Source organism: Cydia amplana, chromosome 19 (genome assembly GCF_948474715.1).
Source record: "Cydia amplana chromosome 19, ilCydAmpl1.1, whole genome shotgun sequence".
In the NCBI taxonomy this organism is placed as follows: domain Eukaryota; kingdom Metazoa; phylum Arthropoda; class Insecta; order Lepidoptera; family Tortricidae; genus Cydia; species Cydia amplana.
In genome coordinates this window covers 834,275-854,308 of record NC_086087.1, presented here as the reverse complement: position 1 = coordinate 854,308, position 20,034 = coordinate 834,275, and the positions used below count along the sequence as shown (strand labels likewise).

At 40.9% G+C, this 20,034-nt stretch overlaps 1 protein-coding gene across 2 annotated transcripts in view; it reads left to right on the top strand.

Moving 5' to 3' along the window:
- The window catches only part of LOC134657232 (calcium/calmodulin-dependent protein kinase kinase 2), a 232,439-nt gene that overhangs the window by 71,881 nt on the left and 140,524 nt on the right, over positions 1 to 20,034 (top strand). The window contains exon 1 of one of the 2 annotated variants that reach the window (XM_063512802.1): positions 162 to 441. The exons of the other annotated variant lie outside the window; for it this stretch is intronic. Coding sequence (XP_063368872.1) covers positions 407 to 441 — 35 coding nt within the window. The 5' untranslated portion in view covers positions 162 to 406. Of the gene's footprint in view, positions 1 to 161; positions 442 to 20,034 lie in introns of those variants that run through there. 2 annotated transcript variants of the gene reach the window in all.

Here is a 20,034-nt window from a genome sequence, read left to right as displayed (position 1 = left end):
TAAACCTCTAATATAATAATAATAGATTTTAATAGATGTGAGTATACGCAAGAAAAATATACTACTAGTTATTTGTCACATTTTTTATCGTATATATGACTGTGTGACATGTATTTCAGTTCATAAATCGTATTCGTTAATCCCTTCATTAAAATCCCTGTAGGCAGTATAAGGCAGCATAAGTTCAGTGTCGCCTCTGCCCGCCAACTCTGCGCGCTCAAAACCTCCCGGCCACATTGCCGCATGGCGCCGTGAGCCGAGCGCACGTTCATTATTTTTATTTTCTTTTTACGTAGTGCCCATAACCACCCGGTATATTATTTTACTTTTTTTTTCTACAACAAACTGGTGTGCGAAACGGTGTTGTTTTTGTAGTTTTTATGTGTTGTGTTGTGTGTGTGTGAAAATGAACGGGGTTTTGGATGGAGAGATCATTGACAGGTTTGTTTTTGTTTACGTTTCATAAACATGATACTTGTTTTTGCGTATGTAGAGCTAAAAATATGTGTTTAACTCCAGATATATACTTTTGTACACATCGAAATCTTATAGTTTACAAGTTCGCAAAGTTTATGAATAGTTACGTATGCAAATTATGTAAATGGTTTTTTAATAATTTATGATTTGAATAATAATGTAATTTGTAAAAATAAAATATTCGTAAATGTTTCATAATTTTGGCTGCTAAATAATTAATAATGATCACCTGCTAAATAAGTACTTATTCTACGGTATTTTATTTTAATAAAAACTCTGTTCATATTTAATGCAATATTATAATGTTTCATCAATTAATTATAATCAATTCATATAATTTGAACTATTTAAAAAATAGGTAGTTGCTCTTGGATTCGCTTGCTCAGCATTTTATTTTTAAATTCTTAATACCATAACTTAGGTACGTAACTATTATCCCTTTATTTTTTTTATTTATTTTTTTTTTTTAAATAAATATATTTATTTCAAGAAATATAAACAACATAAAGTAACCTAAATAAAATTAAAACTACCTACCTCCCTTTATTAGGTACAGAAATTTACAAACTTAATATACTTAGGTAAATATAAAAATTATATGCATTTAGGCCATAGGTACCCGGCTAAATGTACCTAGTACGCTGCTGGCGTTCCCTCTTTGCACCCTGGTACGTAACTAATATAAAAACTATGATATTTAGTTATGTTTAATGTTATGAATAAATAACAAGTTATTTTGTTATTTTCTGGCACAAAAACCTACAAACCTTAATGAAATAAAATAAGTACCTTATCAAACAAAGTGTCACGATTAAGTCATTTCATTATTACTTACACAATTAATAACACATTAGTCATTGCGTACCGTTGATCAGTAAGGTGATCATCACATATTTATATGTATATCGTAAATGTTACTTCACAGTTAGTAACAATATAACTATACAGGTTTTATCAACACGTAGAGACAAAAAACCGGCCAAGTGCGAGTCGGACTCGCGCACGGAGGGTTCCGCACCATCAACAAAAAATAGAGCAAAACAAGCAAAAAAACGGTCACCCATCCAAGTACTGACCCCGCCCGACGTTGCTTAACTTCGGTCAAAAATCACGTTTGTTGTATAGGAGCCCCATTTAAATCTTTATTTTATTCTGTTTTTAACCGACTTCCAAATCTAAAAAGAGGAGGTTATCAATTCGGTTGTATGTTTTTTTTTTTCTTTTTTTTTTTTTTTCTTTTTTATGTTTGTTACTCCATATCTCCGTCATTACTGGACCGATTTTGAAAATTCTTTTTTAGGGTTCCGTAGCCAAATGGCAAAAAACGGAACCCTTATAGATTCGTCATGTCTGTCTGTCTGTCCGTCTGTCCGTCTGTCCGTCTGTCTGTCCGTCCGTATGTCACAGCCACTTTTCTCCGAAACTATAAGAACTATAATGTTGAAACTTGGTAAGTAGATGTATTCTGTGAACCGCATTAAGATTTTCACACAAAAATAGAAAAAAAACAATAAATTTTTGGGGTTCCCCATACTTCGAACTGAAACTCAAAATTTTTTTTTTCATCAAACCCATACGTGTGGGGTATCTATGGATAGGTCTTCAAAAATGATATTGAGGTTTCTAATATCATTTTTTTCTAAACTGAATAGTTTGCGCGAGAGACACTTCCAAAGTGGTAAAATGTGTGTCCCCCCCCCCTGTAACTTCTAAAATAAGAGAATGATAAAACAAAAAAAAATATATAATGTACATTACCATGTAAACTTCCACCGAAAATTGGTTTGAACGAGATCTAGCAAGTAGTTTTTTTTTAATACGTCATAAATCGCCTAAATACGGAACCCTTCATGGGCGAGTCCGACTCGCACTTGGCCGCTTTTTTTGATTGTATGTATATGCATACAGATTGGTCCCGTTTTTATCAAAACCCAGTTCTGATGATGGGATCCATGAGGAATCGAGGGAACTCCTCAAATCTTAAAGGCATACATATAGTGATTTTTATGTTTTTATCAACAAATCAAGCATATACATTCAAAAACGTGACATTTGATGAAGTGGAACTGCTGATGATGATCAGAACAGAACTCTTCAACGACGCATAGTTCACGTTTGGCGATTTGTCCTCTTCGTTATGTTTGTTAAGCAAGTTAAGTTTTTTAGCCACATTTTTGTCAAGCTCGAGTTCTGATGATGGGATCCATGAGGAATCGAGGGAACTGCTCAAATCTTAAAGGCGTGCGTATAGAGATTTTTGTATTTTCATCAGAAAATCAAGCATTTTTATTAAAAACCGTCGCATTTGATGAAGTGGAACTGCTGATGATGATCAGAACAGAACTCTTCAACGACCCATAGTTCACGTTTGGCGATTTGTCCTCTTCGTTATGTTTGTTAAGCAAGTTTCGTTTTTAAGCCACATTTCTGTCAAGCTCGAGTTCTGATGATGAGATCCATAAGGAATCGAGGGAACTCCTCAAATCTTAAAGGCATACATATAGTGATTGTTGTGTTTTAATCAACAAATCAAGCATATACATTTAAAAAGTAACATTTGAGGAAGTGTAACTGCTGATGATGACCAGAACGAAACTCTTTAACGACGCATAGCTCGCGTTTGGCGATATTTTCTTTTCGTTATGTTTGTTAAGCAAGTTAGGTTTTTAAGCCATATTTATGTCAAGCTCAAGTTCTGAACATGGGATCCATGAGAAATAGAGGGAACTCCTCAAATCTTAAAGGCACACGTATAGAATTTTCTTTATTTTCATCATAAAATAAAGTATTAACATTAAAAACTGTCGCATTTGATGAACTGGAACTGCTGATGATCAGAACAGAACTCTTCAACGACGCATAGTACATGTTTGGTGATTTCGAATTTCGACTTTGACTTGGACTGGGACCCGGACTCGGATCCAGATCCGGACTCGTACCCGGATCCGGTTCGGACCCGGACCCGGACCTGGACTCGGATTCGCACTCGGACCTGGACTAGACCCGGACTCGGATCCGGACTCGGACACAGACCCGGACCTTGACCCGGAAAACCACTATGATACCTAAACTAAATAAACCACTATGATTACCTACCATAAAATGTAGGTATAAAGTATGATGAGGCCAAACCCCTCCCGCTCAAACCCCCGTACACCGCACCGCATGCGCCGTTAAGTGGGTTAGGTTAGGTTTGAACTGCTATCCTCACAGAACCGAACAAAAGTGGGTTAAGTTAGGTTAGAACTGCGAGCCTTACAGAAACGAAATGCTTCCTTTTCTACATAGCGCACCATCTACAATAATCTTTCACCGGGCCGCATAGAAGTCGGTTTTTTTTTCTTAAAAATTATTAGTATTTGTTGTTATAGCGGCAACAGAAATACATCATCAGTGAAAATGTCAACTGTCTATCTCGGTTCCTGAGATACAGCCTGGTGACAGACGGACGGACGGACGGACGGACGGACGGACGACGGACGGACGGACGACGGACGACGGACGGACGGACGACGGACGGACAGCGGAGTCTTAGTAATAGGGTCCCGTTTTTAGGGTTCCGTAGCCAAATGGCAAAAAACGGAACCCTTATAGATTCGTCTTGTCTGTCTGTCTGTCCGTCTGTCCGTCTGTCTGTCCGTCCGTATGTCACAGCCACTTTTCTCCGAAACTATAAGAACTATACTGTTGAAACTTGGTAAGTAGATGTATTCTGTGAACCGCATTAAGATTTTCACACAAAAATAGAAAAAAAAACAATAAATTTTTGGGGTTCCCCATACTTCGAACTGAAACTCAAAAAATTTTTTTTCATCAAACCCATACGTGTGGGGTATCTATGGATAGGTCTTCAAAAATGATATTGAGGTTTCTAATATCATTTTTTTCTAAACTGAATAGTTTGCGCGAGAGACACTTCCAAAGTGGTAAAATGTGTGTCCCCCCCCCCCCCCCCCTGTAACTTCTAAAATAAGAGAATGATAAAACTAAAAAAAATATATGATGTACATTATACCATGTAAACTTCCACCGAAAATTGGTTTGAACGAGATCTAGTAAGTAGTTTTTTTTTAATACGTCATAAATCGCCTAAATACGGAACCCTTCATGGGCGAGTCCGACTCGCACTTGGCCGCTTTTTTTACCCTTTGGGTACGGAACCCTAAAAAGTAAGCTTAATACGCACAAAAACCATGATTTCTTGCAAATGAAATAAATGTAAAACAAAAAATTATACTTCCTTGCAATTTTATTTGTTTTATACTGATACAAATTGATGAATAATTATGAATATAGCGACCGCACATATTTCTACGTATTTACCATTAGTATTGTAAATCCTCTTTTGAAAGGAAAACATCTAAAAATTTAATGGTATAGCAAAGTACCTACGAAAACAATTATCTTCCCCGTAATAAGTAATTAGTAATAACACTCTTTCCTCGTATTTGCAAAATGAAAAATTCACAAATACCTACTCGTAAATTATCATATTATAATGGACATGTTTTCCACATATTATTATGACATATCTAAAGGGACCAAAATTAAATCACGGAATGGAGTTACCGTAAGGCGCGAGTAGGGTCCAACCTGAAATAAGCGGCAGATTCCTGCAGCCGACCTGCCTCCACACGTATTGGCTCGCCTTTCCTGTGGGTTAAGACAGTGAAGCCGAGAGGGTAATGCAGGTGCTGGGCATCCCTGCGTTTCCTTAATTCCGTCCCAGGCGGTGTTAAGTCTAAGGACGCCAGGTATTTAGAATGCAACGAGAAAAGCGTTAGATGATTGTTAACTCTAATTAGGTATATCATTTTTGAGCAACATTATTTCGATTTTCAATAGGTACAAATATTTTCCTTACAACGTCACATTTAAAAATAGACTTAAAAGATTTATTTAAATGATATTTAGGTATTAATTATTCATTAGCTATTTATGTGCTCGGCGTTATGGTAATTTTTGTTGGATACATCGCACCACCTCGTATTTAAATTTCTGTCTGGGTTTAAAATTAGGTTTATCGATAAGCTAGACATACATATAGCTTTATTGTTCTTATTCACTAGCGAGCGACCCACCCCGGCTTCGCACGGGTTAACAAATTATACATAAACCTTCCTCTTGAATTACTCTATCTATTAAAAAGCGGCCAAGTGCGAGTCGGACTCGCCCATGAAGGGTTCCGTATTTAGGCGATTTATGACGTATAAAAAAAAACACTTACTAGATCTCGTTCAAACCAATTTTCGGTGGAAGTTTACATGGTAATGTACATCATATATTTTTTTTAGTTTTATCATTCTCTTATTTTAGAAGTTACAGGGGGGGGGACACACATTTTACCACTTTGGAAGTGTCTCTGGCGCAAACTATTCAGGTTAGAAAAAAAATATATTAGAAACCTCAATATCATTTTTGAAGACCTATCCATAGATACCCCACACGTATGATTTGATGAAAAAAAAATTTTTGAGTTTCAGTTCGAAGTATGGGGAACCCCAAAAATGTGTGATGGGGTCACGTTCGCCGGGGCGGGCGTGGCCTCATACAACTCCCCAGTTCCAGACAGGAACCAGGGTTTCCTAGTTAGCTCAGAGGAGAGAGGGATACAGGGTAGCTAATAGAAACACAGATGCAAAATACAAATCGACGGGCTTTTATGCCGGTTTATTGAATCTAAACTATTTAGGGCTTAAGTCTAGGTATCCTAGGCTAAGACGGCGCGGGGTGACTCCGTTAGTCACTACGGTGCGCGATCCCTACGCTACACGCGATTTGGGATACTCGGGATCCCCAAAGGGTAAGGGGGATGAAGACGGATAGGTATACAGGACGATCCTGGATCTAGGGTGCCTACGCGGAAACCCCAGGCCGGCACAACCGAGACGCAGGACCGGGATAGGCGGGAAGCGGATCGGGTGCCTACGCGGAAACCCCAGGCCGGCACAACCGAAACGCAGGAACGGGATAGGGGGGAAGCAAAGGAACGGGTGCCTACGCGGTAACCCCAGGCCGGCACAACCGTGGGAGAGCCGTGCTCACAGCAGAAGGCGGCGAGGACGACTGCCGACGGGCGGACGCGCGCTCGCGCTTTTATAGTGGCTCGCGGGGTGCGGTGCGCGGCGCGGCGGGGGGCCGATCGTCGTGGGTGGTCTGCGCGGCGGTGAAGCGCGATGGCTCGGTGCGTCGCGCGGCGGTGAAGCGGGATGTTGTGTGCGCGCTGTTACAGCGCCATCACAGTCCCGTCACCCGTCTGGAGATTTTTACCTGTCGGGGAAAAATCACCGTATAAGTACATGATGCCTTTTAATGTCCCCTTCCGTTATCCCCCTTTTCTTTTCTTTTTTTTTACTTTCTTTTTTTTTGTTTTTTTTTTTTTAATGTAGACATCTATACTAAATGTATGTTTATATTTTTCCTCTTCATGCTATGTTTTCTCTTTTCCCTTATGGTTGCTTTCGGTGCTTTCATTTCTGTAGGTAAGTAATGTAGATACCGGTTGGTTTCTTTATTTTTGTTTTAATTTTTCCTCATTTTTGTATTTTGGCGTTAAGCCTTATGTCGCCTTATTAAGGTTGGTTTTTGTTCGGTCGTGTTGTATTTAGTTTTATTGTGTTTTTTAATTTTATTTTATGTCAGTTTAATAATGGTATGGTTTGATATCCTTTATATGGGCGGTTATGATCTTTGTTCTTCTCGTGTTATCCCGTAGTAGGTATATCACTGGTGATTTTTGTTGAAACACTACGTATGGTCCTAGGTATTTCGGTGCTAGTTTTGCGGAATAGTTGCGGTTTGCGTTTGATAGGGTGAAATTTCTTTTTAGTACAAGGTCGTTTACTTGGGGGGTCCACTGGCGTTTGTTTCCGTCGCAATACCCTTTTTGTTTTCCCGATGCTCGTTTTTGATTTTTACGTATGATATTGTATATTTCCTGTAGTTTGGCGAATCCTTGTACTTGTGGCGTCGGAAAATCGTTCTGGTCGTCGGAAAATTGTTTGTTATGCGGTAGTCCTGTGTTGTGTCGGGGTGGTTGTTTGTTTGCTTCCACATGTCCTTTCTTGAATAATTTTACTAGCGGTGCTGTTATCTCAGAGTAGTTTGGTATGAATTTGCGGTACCGGGATGTCATCCCTATGAAGGTTCTTACTTCTTTAGCGGTTTTCGGTGTGTTTTGGTTCGTGATTGCTCTGATTTTTTCTTGGTTCATCTTGATGCCTTGTCTTGTTACTGTGTGTCCCAGGTATTCGATTTCTGTCTTGGCGAACTCGCATTTGTCCCTGTTTATGCGTAGACCTGCCTCTCTTCTCCTTTTAAATACTTCTTGTAGGTGTTTGATGTGATCCTGGAATATCGGGCTGTGTGATCTTTCGATTACTCCCTGTTGTAGCATCTCGTTTACTTTCTTGTTAATAATTTCTTGTTGTTTCGGGTTTCTCGGATAGTATCTTTGTTTTACAGGTTCTGTGTGTTTCAGTTTTATTTTATGTTGTACCCAGGTGTTCCCTTTTGGGCTTTTTTGGCAGAGCTCGAACTGTTGTTGTAGCATTTCTTGCAGTTGTGCCTGTTCCACTTCTGTGAGTGGGTGGTCTGGTGGCTGCTGCGCGGAGTCTAAGTTTGTGGACGTCTGGCGTTGCTCTTCTGGCTGTGTTTCGTGTATCTCCTCTTGGTTCTCTGTGGCTTTTCTGTCTTCGCCTCCTCCGGTCTCTTTGTGTTCTTTCTGTGTACTCTTGCCATCGTGTTCTTCGGGTTCTTGGTCTCCTCCTGGCCATTTTATGGACATTCCGACTCGGTTCAGGATGTCCATGCCTATTATGATGTCCGTTGCTGTCGGTAGCACTCTCAGCCAATGTTTTATCGTTACTTCATTGATTTTGAGGTCAACAAGTAGGTTATTGTGGGCTTGGGTGCGGGTTCCATTCGCTAGAATTATTTCTCTTGTTTTTACCTTGTCTTGGTACGCGATGTGTTTGCATTCGTTGTACACCTGTTGGTTAATGTAGGAGTTGGTAGAGCCTGTGTCTATGACGCCTCGGTATGGTTTTCCCATTATCTGTATATCTACATACAGGCGATTGTCATTCGGTTGTGGGCTGTTTGCTGCTCCCAGTTTTTCGTAACCTTTCCTGGTTGTTTTCCTGCAGCAGGCCCTGCTGAGCACCCCCAGCTTTCCACACTGGCTGCAAAATATCTGGCGTCTGCCTCTGCATTCGTCTGCATTGTGGCCTGGCTTCCCACAGGACCAGCAACTGGTTTTGGGATCATATCTCGGATGCACTGTTTGGCTCGTACTGTCTCGCTGTTCGGGTTTCGGTCTCTGGTCGCTGTGTCGTCCGTTGGTCCTACCTTCGGTCGTGTGTTCCGGTTTTTCCTCATCTCTCCACTTTCCATATTCGGTGGTATGCCGCCACGTTCCTGGTGACGACATGGTGTCGTCCGTAGATGTTGTTATATTTTCATACTCCTTTCCTAGCTTTAATAGTTCCGGTAGGGTCTTGTAGTCTTGTTTTTTGATGTATAGCTTGTAGTTACGCAGCATATTCTCATGGATGCGGTGTAATTTTTCTGATTCGTCAAGGTTCCCGTACCTGCGTACTAGCGTCTGTATGTCTGTGACATAGTCGGTGAATTTTTCTCGGACCCTCTGTTTTCTTGCTATGATCCTGGCAATTAAGTCTTCTTCGTAGTCGGTTGGGTAGTAATACTGTTTAAATACCTTTAGGAACTGGTCCCAATTGTTCCAGGTTTCCGAGTTGTTCCTGTACCATAATAGTGCTCTGCCTTGCAGGATGCGTGGTAAGGCGGGCAGTATGTCTTCCTTCTCGACGTTACTGGCGTTAATGAGTTCCTCCAGTCTCTCTATGAATTCAACGGCGTCGTCTGTGGTCCTAAATGACAGGTTCCACTCTTTTAGTAACTGAGTTATGACCTTGGCTTTGTCTTCTGCCATGTTTTCTTCTTTCAGGATGTCTGCTAGGCCTTTTCGTATCTCCTCCACGGTTAGACCCTCGGTCGGGATGTCTCGCTTCGTAGCTTCTTGTATTAGTTGGGGCTTCTTTAGACGGTATATCCAACTTGTAGGCATTTGCTGTACCTACCGGTATGGTTGCCAGGTACCTGACGTCGTTACCTATATTCTGGTGCCTTCTGGGCTTCTGGTGCCTGCATATACAGGCCAGTTGTAATGTTCGGACGGGTAGCTATACGGGCGGGTAGCTGAACGGGCGGTTCGCTGAACGGGCGGGTGGGGCGCAATATCTCCCCTGAAATAAACTTGTTAAAGGCACATTTAAGGGCCCTACGGTACAAAAATTTATTTATTTATTTATTCCTGTCCCTCTCGAGCACCGGTTCCTTTCCGGATACCGTTTAGAATCCTACGTGAGTTATTTCGTTGGGCGCCAGATGTGATGGGGTCACGTTCGCCGGGGCGGGCGTGGCCTCATACAACTCCCCAGTTCCAGACAGGAACCAGGGTTTCCTAGTTAGCTCAGAGGAGAGAGGGATACAGGGTAGCTAATAGAAACACAGATGCAAAATACAAATCGACGGGCTTTTATGCCGGTTTATTGAATCTAAACTATTTAGGGCTTAAGTCTAGGTATCCTAGGCTAAGACGGCGCGGGGTGACTCCGTTAGTCACTACGGTGCGCGATCCCTACGCTACACGCGATTTGGGATACTCGGGATCCCCAAAGGGTAAGGGGGATGAAGACGGATAGGTATACAGGACGATCCTGGATCTAGGGTGCCTACGCGGAAACCCCAGGCCGGCACAACCGAGACGCAGGACCGGGATAGGCGGGAAGCGGATCGGGTGCCTACGCGGAAACCCCAGGCCGGCACAACCGAAACGCAGGAACGGGATAGGGGGGAAGCAAAGGAACGGGTGCCTACGCGGTAACCCCAGGCCGGCACAACCGTGGGAGAGCCGTGCTCACAGCAGAAGGCGGCGAGGACGACTGCCGACGGGCGGACGCGCGCTCGCGCTTTTATAGTGGCTCGCGGGGTGCGGTGCGCGGCGCGGCGGGGGGCCGATCGTCGTGGGTGGTCTGCGCGGCGGTGAAGCGCGATGGCTCGGTGCGTCGCGCGGCGGTGAAGCGGGATGTTGTGTGCGCGCTGTTACAGCGCCATCACAAATGTATTGTTTTTTTTCTATTTTTGTGTGAAAATCTTAATGCGGTTTACAGAATACATCTACTTACCAAGTTTCAACAGTATAGTTCTTATAGTTTCGGAGAAAAGTGGCTGTGACATACGGACGGACAGACAGACGGACAGACGGACAGACGGACAGACGGACAGACAGACAGACAGACATGACGGATCTATAAGGGTTCCGTTTTTTGCCATTTGGCTACGGAACCCTAAAAAGCGCATCAAAATCTGTTGCGTACTTTTAAATATCTAAACATATATAGGGACGACAGACAGCGGGAAGCGACTTTGTTTTATACTAAGTGAAGTTTCATTCATAACTTTGTGTTCCACCGAAGGCAGTTGATATAAGTTTAGTGTTATTTTTACTACTTAAATATTATAATTTCTTTTGTATAGAAGCTTAAAATTTTGAAGCCTTTTTCTGGACCCCCGAAAATCCATTGCACGCGTCGCGTCCTTCCGGATTACCGCGATCACCGAATTTAAGTCCAGGATGGCGATGCTCTGTCCTTGAGTTAATATATTTCTGAGAAAATTTAAATAAGAAATTGTATACATTGGATCATCATCTTCCTTGCGTTGCGATGTCCCGGCTTTTTGCCGCTTGGCAAATCTTGGTAATCCCAAGAATTGGCGTAGGCACTAGTTTTTACTAAAGTGACTTCACTGATATGATTTCAATATCCATCCACTATTGTTTTGATGTCAGGTGCGCGTTCGAATTGTTATATTCGTTGTTAACACCCACATACACAGAGTTATCGCCTTTTCATGACAGTTGTGAAACTATTTAATTAAATATCTATAGTAAACTATGGCTATTGTGAGCAAAACTTTTGGTAACAACCATATATTCATACAATAAAAGCCCACGGTTTCATTAGGGCAGCAATCTACACATACGATCTTGTCCATTAAAAGTTTGGCCTTCTACATAGGTACAATAGTGACTATTTTGACTATGTTTGGTGTCATAAATAAAATAATCTTGTGTGGATTTGTGTTAAGTAGTTTTTAGGGTTTCATACCCAAAGGGTAAAAACGGGACCCTATTACTAAGACTCCGCTGTCCGTCCGTCCGTCCGTCCGTCCATCTGTCACCAGGCTGTATCTCACGAACCGTGATAGCTAGACAGTTGAAATTTTCACAGATGATGTATTTCTGTTGCCGCTAGAACAGCAAATACTAAAAACAGAATAAAATAAAGATTTAAGTGGGGCTCCCATACAACAAACGTGATTTTTGACCGAAGTTAAGCAACGTCGGGCGGGGTCAGTACTTGGATGGGTGACCGTTTTTTTGCTTGTTTTTTTGCTTGTTTTGCTCTATTTTTTGTTGATGGTGCGGAACCCTCCGTGACTCGCACTTGGCCGGTTTTTATTACACTTTTAATCAACGATAAATTTGACCGTTTTATTTTGTAACAATGTTTTTATGTTATTTGGTTCCTATAACAGTTAATTTTTATATATACTTAAGTAATAAAAATACGGTAAAAACATAATTTATAAAAATTTAAATTTAATTATGCCCAATGAAAAATACTTGTTGGACCCGTCATAGAAACCTTGTGAAAATCTAAAAGTCATTCAATCACATTCAGTTTTCAGTTTTACTCGCGTATTTTTAATGATTTTTTCAATAAAATTATTATAACATATTTAACCACGGTTAAAATTCAATTAGGTAGGTACGTTAAAAGTCTGTAAATGCATTTGCGGAACGAAATTATTTACAAAAATTCGATTTTTTATATCATTCGCCCCGCGCTCGTCTACCAATGCGAACACACAAAATGCTTGTGACAGTAAAGGAGCTATGCCCCGTAATGAGCATATTAATACGAGCTATATTCCCGTGGCGGCATTATGCAAATCCTGTGAATAAATTGAGCACCTTTATGAACACTGGAATAGTTTCTAATTTCATGTTAGTTTCAGAATTTGCGAGGAATTATGAAAAGTATTTAAAGTGAGTTTAGGATGGACCTATATACGGATAACCCATAGAGATTTATTAGGATTATCATATGTATAGTGCAGGAAACGCAAAATTTATTAAATTTCTAACCGACAAAAAATTATACAGCTGAATCGATCAATACACTAATTTAAGGGCATTAAATGAAATTATTGGTTTGAACTATAACTATACGATTTTTTTAGCTATAAAAATTAGGGACCTAAATTCATGGTTTTTTAAACAGGTTATTCAAGTCTTTCTTAGCTTCTAGGTTTTTGTAACTTATTAGGTAATATTAATTAGCTACAATTTTAACAACATTATGAATTATGAGTAACTAGCAAAACACAAAACTAATATATGTTGTTATCCTCGAGACGACTACGCCATTCGATCTAATTGTGTTTTTATAATGATAAGAATTAAAACTAATATGTCTTCAAAACGCGAAAGTTCGAATGCCTCTTAGTGTAAGGGATCATCCATTAATTACGTCACACGAATTTCTAGGTTTTTTTACCCCTTCCCCCCCTCCTTGTCACACTTGGTCACATTTTGCAAACCCCTCCCCCCCTGGTGTGACGTCACATTTTAGGCAATTTTGTTTTCAACGAAATCGACAATATTAACTCGGCATTATTTTTTTAATAAAAAAATATTTTTGATATATAAATATTAGTAATTTTATAAGTTTTATAACACAACGAAAGTTACATCCAAAATCTCATTATTTAACTGTACAGCGAATAAAAAAATATAAATTAATTTTCGGTTACTGATGAAGTTAAAGTGACATCACAATGTTTGTGACTCCCCCCTCCCCCATGTCACAACATGTCACATTTTCTTGACCCCCTCCCTCCCCCTAAACGTGTGACGTAATTAATGGATGACCCCTAAGGCCTGAGTGGACGCTCGAGTTGGGCGTTGAGCGGGGCGGGACGTGCGGCGTGCATGTTAAACAAATGCAAGCGTATAGGAGCGGCTTTAGTGCACACTGCTCAAATCACTTGTGAGCCCGACGCCACGCTGCACGCCCCGCCGAGAGCTCCGCTCCGAGCGTCCACTCAGACCTTACACTTATGAAGTAAATATGCTAATATCACGTGCAGTATATGTATTTTAATCGGAACGTGTATAGCGTATCGCTACACTTTGATATGTGCATGTTTCTGCGAAGAATAGAATATTAATACTCTGGAGTACAAGCATATTTTATGAGCGTTACTGTGTACATTATAACAGTTAAATTATTACACTAAAGACTATTTATCACCCACAAGTTGTTGAAGTACCCACTCATTACTGGTATGGTTCTGTGAATCCTTAATTTTATTGTTAGGTACATTAGTTACATAGCTATGTAATTATATGGAACCGAGGCATTCGACATGTCATTTTCTATGATGGCTGATCGGTAATCACGTGGCGCGTTGGTGCTTTCCATAGAAAACTACGCGCCGGATGATCCGGCCCGGCCACGGCCCGGTCTACCGTGAGTCATCCTTTAATCATACAAAACATAGTAGTTTTTAGGGTTCCGTACCCAAAGGGTAAAAACGGGACCCTATTACTAAGACTCCGCTGTCCGTCCGTCCGTCCGTCCGTCCGTCCGTCCGTCTGTCACCAGGCTGTATCTCACGAACCGTGATAGCTAGACAGTTGAAATTTTCACAGATGATGTATTTCCGTTGCCGCTATAACAACAAATACTAAAAACAGAATAAAATAATGATTTAAGTGGGGCTCCCATACAACAAACGTGATTTTTGACCGAAGTTAAGCAACGTCGGGCGGGGTCAGTACTTGGATGGGTGACTGTTTTTTTTCTTGTTTTGCTCTATTTTTTGTTGATGGTGCGGAACCCTCCCTGCGCGAGTCCGACTCGCATTTGGCCGGCTTTTTTTAACCTTGCTGTTTTGATGAAAACCCAACTGCGTACAATTCTTATGTGTGGAAATTGATTCGTTACGGTCTTCATGCTCCAATGGTTAATGTTCTATTCAAACACAGAAAACAGTAGTGAATTATTCAAAACATAGCTGTGTACCTTTTTACTCGTTTTTTGTCAATTTTACTGTCGCATTTCAACCTCTACTATTGACACTGACTCTACATTTTTAGACGCCACTTTCGGCTGTCATTATTTTTACCCCGGGAAGTAGTGTCATAGGGTGCAAATTTTGGTATCGGATGAATTCACTTGGCACAGATGCATGATAGGTAAAGCTAAGCTAATTTAAGACGGTAGCCAAGCGCCACCCCCTGGCAGGTAGGCAGGGGGGGCAGTCAAAGTTACACGCCGCCGCGCTTCGGAAAAAAAATCATAGCCGCTTCTATATACGTAACACCTCGAGTGTGGTGTCATTTTCTGATAAATCGGGGACGAGGAATTCATTTTTGAGACATTGAATACATAGTTTAATAGAAAAAAAGGAAAATATTGACGAACATATCAAAATCGGTCTGCTAATTTTTTTATTCAACAGTCACTATCTTTGTAAATCCTGAATTTTGTGCACAAAAAAAATGGTGCCTTAAAGAACACTTATCTAGCTTTAAAAAAATATAAACTTTATTATATATGTATGTATGTAAACACTTTATTGTACATAAGACAGGTTAAGATACAATTAAAAGAAAGTATACAATGTACAAAGGCGAACTTACTGCTACACCTATGTTTATGTAGTTATGTAGACGCTCACAAATCGTCTTAACTTCTACTTGTTTACATTGTAAACTACCTACTCATTAAGTGAAATGTAACGTTTCTTTTGAGTAAATAAATGTCTTTAACCAGAACATATTCCTATAAGGGATCTCTTCCAGTCAACCTTTGAGCAATTGAGAGTAGACAAATGAAAATGACAGACAAACGAACACACGTACAGAAAAGTAAATTATGGTTCAATTATTACCCAAGTAAATAATTAAAACCTTTAGACTACATTCTAATATAAATACACATATATAATACATATTAATATGAATACATACATATAAATAAATAAATATATACATAAACATATTATTATTATTATTCAGAGCCCACTGTGTCCCACTGCTGGGCAAAGGCCTCCCCCCTCTTTCTCCACTCGTCTCTATTTAGTGCAATATCTGGCCAGCCTCTCAAGAAGGAGTCCAAGTTATCCCGCCATCACCGACGAGGTCTGCCGGCTCCCCGGTTAGACTAGTGGGGCTCCCACTCTGTGGTTAACTTTGCCCACAAGTCGTCCGGCATTCGGCAGACAGACCCAGTCCCAATTTAATTTAGCCGCTTTCCGAGCTACGTCCATTAAATTATTCGAGTCTTAGAGCGCAGCGTGGTGTTTCGGACTCGATCCGAATGAAGATTGGATTTTACAGATTTTGGAAAAAACATACAGGCTGCGAAAAAAAGGTAATTTTTCGCAAACTTTTTTTTGATGCCAATCGATTCCATTCCTATTGAGGATCAAAAGCTTGTATGGAACCAAAAAAAAATCCGGCTAGAAAGGCTAAAGTTTCCATATATTTTGAAAAATTTACATGAAAAGGTGTATTTTTTGTACTAAAAATGAAAGCTACATCTTTGATTTATCAAGAAATGACAACAAACTCGAGGTGGTAGGTAAATATGACGGCGCTTAGCAGTAGCGCCATCTACCCAAATAAGATTGAACCTACTCCGTTAAACATAGTGGATTTGCTAGCTGATTGCCGTGAGGTAACGGCGCACAACAGTGGCGCCATCTATCCGATCAAGAGCGAACTTGCTCGCCTGCCGTAGTGGTTCGCTCTAGCGAAGCGTCGTATCGATGGTAGCGGGGCGATCGTTATGACGTAACACTAATCAAGTAAAAAATAATAAGAAAAACCTAACGGTCGCCCGCGCACCACGTCCTCGACGAATCGCTAATTGTTGCATTGTACGTCCTAATTTACTTAAGTTCTTAGTAGTTCTTACCTGAATTGATAACGAGTGTGAATATTGTGGATATCTGGTGATTTATTGGTTGTTATCCTGTAAATTAAAATGTTAGTTGATCACATAGTGTTTTAATCACGCTCATAGCCCAAACACCCACGATGTCTACCCAAGACAAGGCCACTCCTGCACCTACATCAGAAGTTGGAGACACTGGGCAGAAAAATGAGCAAAAAGAGGCGCAAACTGAAGAATCATCTGCCTCAAAACTATTGAGCAATATGGAAGCATTATTATCGCGCGTGCTAGCGGCGCCCCAAACTGTGAGTAATACTAATACATCGATTAAACTCTTGGAATTTAATCCTGATGATTCGGATGCGGACATAGATGGTTGGTGTAACGTATCGGAATTAATTATTAAAAGCAAGCAGCTTGAAGGTGTTGATTTGCTTGTCGCTCTTACAAGGGCGTTAAAGGGACGTGCATCCACATGTCTTACCAAGCTTAACCTCAGTAAATTAACATGGGATATTGTTAAGCAAACGTTGATCGCCAGATTCTCTAAACCAAAATTATATCAAGATCATTTTGATGATATATTGCGTTTTGAAATTGGTGCCAAAGAAACAGCATCTGAAGCAGCTATGCGTTTGTGGAATTTGATTGATCGCATCCCCAAATTAGAAATGCTTGAAGAAATAACAACTGGCTTCGTGATATCGGTGTTATGTCAAAAAGATAACCTCATACGTCGTGAATTAAATGCTCATACGATCACAACCAGAGCCCAACTTTTTAGAATACTCGGTGGAATATCTCTAAAGCGACGGTATGAAGGAACTGATAAGCTGGAACCAGAAATAAAACGCCCTCGCACTGCCAATGATAAATTTATTGGTAAATGTCATTATTGTGGCCTAGCAGGGCATCGACAAGCTGATTGTAGGAAACGACGACAAGAAGACTCCGCGCCTGGAACATCTACGTCACAGGATTCTTCGAAATTGACGCGTCCGGTTGATAAAGCACCTGCTGTATCCTGTTACACATGCGGCAAACCTGGGCACTTAGCTCCTGCGTGTCCAGACAGAAGCAACAGTAAAGCGGCTGTGGTCAAGACTGTCAACCTGTGTGAGTATCGATCCTCGAGGGCAACCTTGGATACATCTTCCGGTGAGCGTGTCTCCTTTTTATTTGATAGCGGGTCATCTTGTTGCCTTGTAAGAGAAAGCTATTGTAAGTTTTTCCCGGGTACTGCGAGCGATGATCTAGTGTATCTTAGCGGTATAGGAGAAGATGATGTAAGATGTACATCCCAGATCCTTAGTAAGGTTGTAATTGGTAAAGTTGCTGCGACATTGTTATTTCATGTCGTGCCTGATAACGTTTTATCAATGCCGGCTATAATTGGCAGGGATATTTTAAAGCAAGGAATTAGCGTTTATATGGACGATGATAGTTTAGTATTTAACTACCAAAAAAGGGCAAACGTATGTGATATATCTACCAAAAAGGCAATTACAGATGTCGATACTGATTTACAAGGGGAAGATAAAGAGGCTCTTCTGAAAGTGCTTAATAAATATGCTGACCATTTTACTGATGGTGTACCTACTAATCGTGTCAAAACGGGAGAGCTCAAAATAGACTTAATTGATGAGAGCAAAATTGTAAAACGGTGTCCTTATAGATTAGCACCAATTGAAAAGCAAATAGTTAGGGAAAAAGTTGAGCAGCTTTTAGAATCTGGGGTGATTAGGGAAAGCACTTCACCTTTTGCTAGCCCAATACTACTAGTGAAGAAAAAGGACGATTCAGATAGGCTTTGTGTAGATTATCGCGGACTCAATGCCAACACACGTCCGGAACATTACCCGCTGCCTCGTATTGAGGAACAAATTGACCATCTCTCAGGTTCCAAGTATTTCTCGTCCTTGGACATGGCATCAGGATTCCACCAAATTCCAATTCATCCTGAATCTATAGAAAAAACGGCCTTCGTAACACCTGAGGGCCAATATGAATACCTTGCTATGCCTTTCGGGTTGCGCAATGCACCTTCTGTGTTTCAGAGGTGTATTACGAAGGCATTGCAACACCTTAAGGACAGGCCTCTGATATACATGGACGACGTTCTGTGTCACTCAACTTCTGTAACCGAGGGATTACAGCGTCTTGACGATGTTTTAGCAGCGCTCTCTCAGGCTGGGTTTTCATTTAACTTGCGAAAATGTCACTTTATGAAACAAAACGTTGATTACCTAGGTTATTCCATACAATCTGGGGAAGTCAGACCGAACGCTCGAAAAATAAAAGCTCTGATAGACTCCCCCCAACCCAAAACGGCAACCCAGGTGAGACAGTTCTTGGGTCTTGCCTCTTACTTCCGCAAGTTCATTCCAAACTTCTCTCAGTTGGCCGGTCCACTGTACCCTTTAACAAAATTGAAAGGACCTATTCAATGGACCTCACAACACGAAAAGATTCGTAATTCGATTGTTAGTATTTTAACATCTGAGCCGGTTTTGACAATTTTCAACCCTGATTTGCCTGTGGAACTCCACACTGATGCGAGTTCTGAGGGTTACGGCGCGATCCTTATTCAAAAGAAGGATAATTTACCTCACGTTGTAGAGTATTTTAGCAGACGTACGTCCGAAGTTGAATCGCGGTATCATTCGTACGAGCTAGAAACTCTTGCTGTAGTACGCGCAGTAGAACACTTCCGCCATTATCTCTATGGTCGCCGGTTTCAGGTTTATACTGACTGCAATTCCCTTAAAGCATCAAAATCTAAGGTCGACCTTACGCCACGTGTTCATCGCTGGTGGGCTTATTTACAGTCGTACGACTTTGATATCATTTACCGTGAAGGCCGTGGAATGGAGCATGCCGATTACTTCTCTCGAAACTTGACACCCTTAGTAGATCCTTCGAGTTGTGCTAAAGCAGAAACTAAATCGGTTCAATTTGTCGAACTTCACCAGGGTTGGTTATCAGTCGAGCAGAAACGGGACAGTGAAGTTCAGGATTTGATCACTAAATTCAATAACGATCAGCTACCTGAAACTGTAGCACATACATATGACGTCCGGGATGGAATACTGTACAGAAAAGTAGTGCGAAATAAAATCGTCTCGTGGTTGCCAGTAGTTCCACGTTCCCTGATTTGGACACTGATAAATCATATTCACAATGAAATACAACATTTAGGAAAAGATAAGACTCTAGACAAATTATATGAACAGTATTGGTTCCCCCAAATGTCAAAATGCGTACGCAAATTTATTGACTCTTGTATAGTTTGCAAGTCATCAAAAGGTATTTCCGGTGCTCAACCTATTCAACTACATCCGATACCAAAAATCCCGGTGCCTTGGCACACTGTTCATGTGGACTTTACTGGAAAGTTGAGTGGGAAGAGTGATCGGAGGGAATACTGTTCGGTTATAATTGACGCGTTTACTAAGTACGTGCTTCTTGAGCACACTACATCCCTCGATGCAAATAGTGCTGT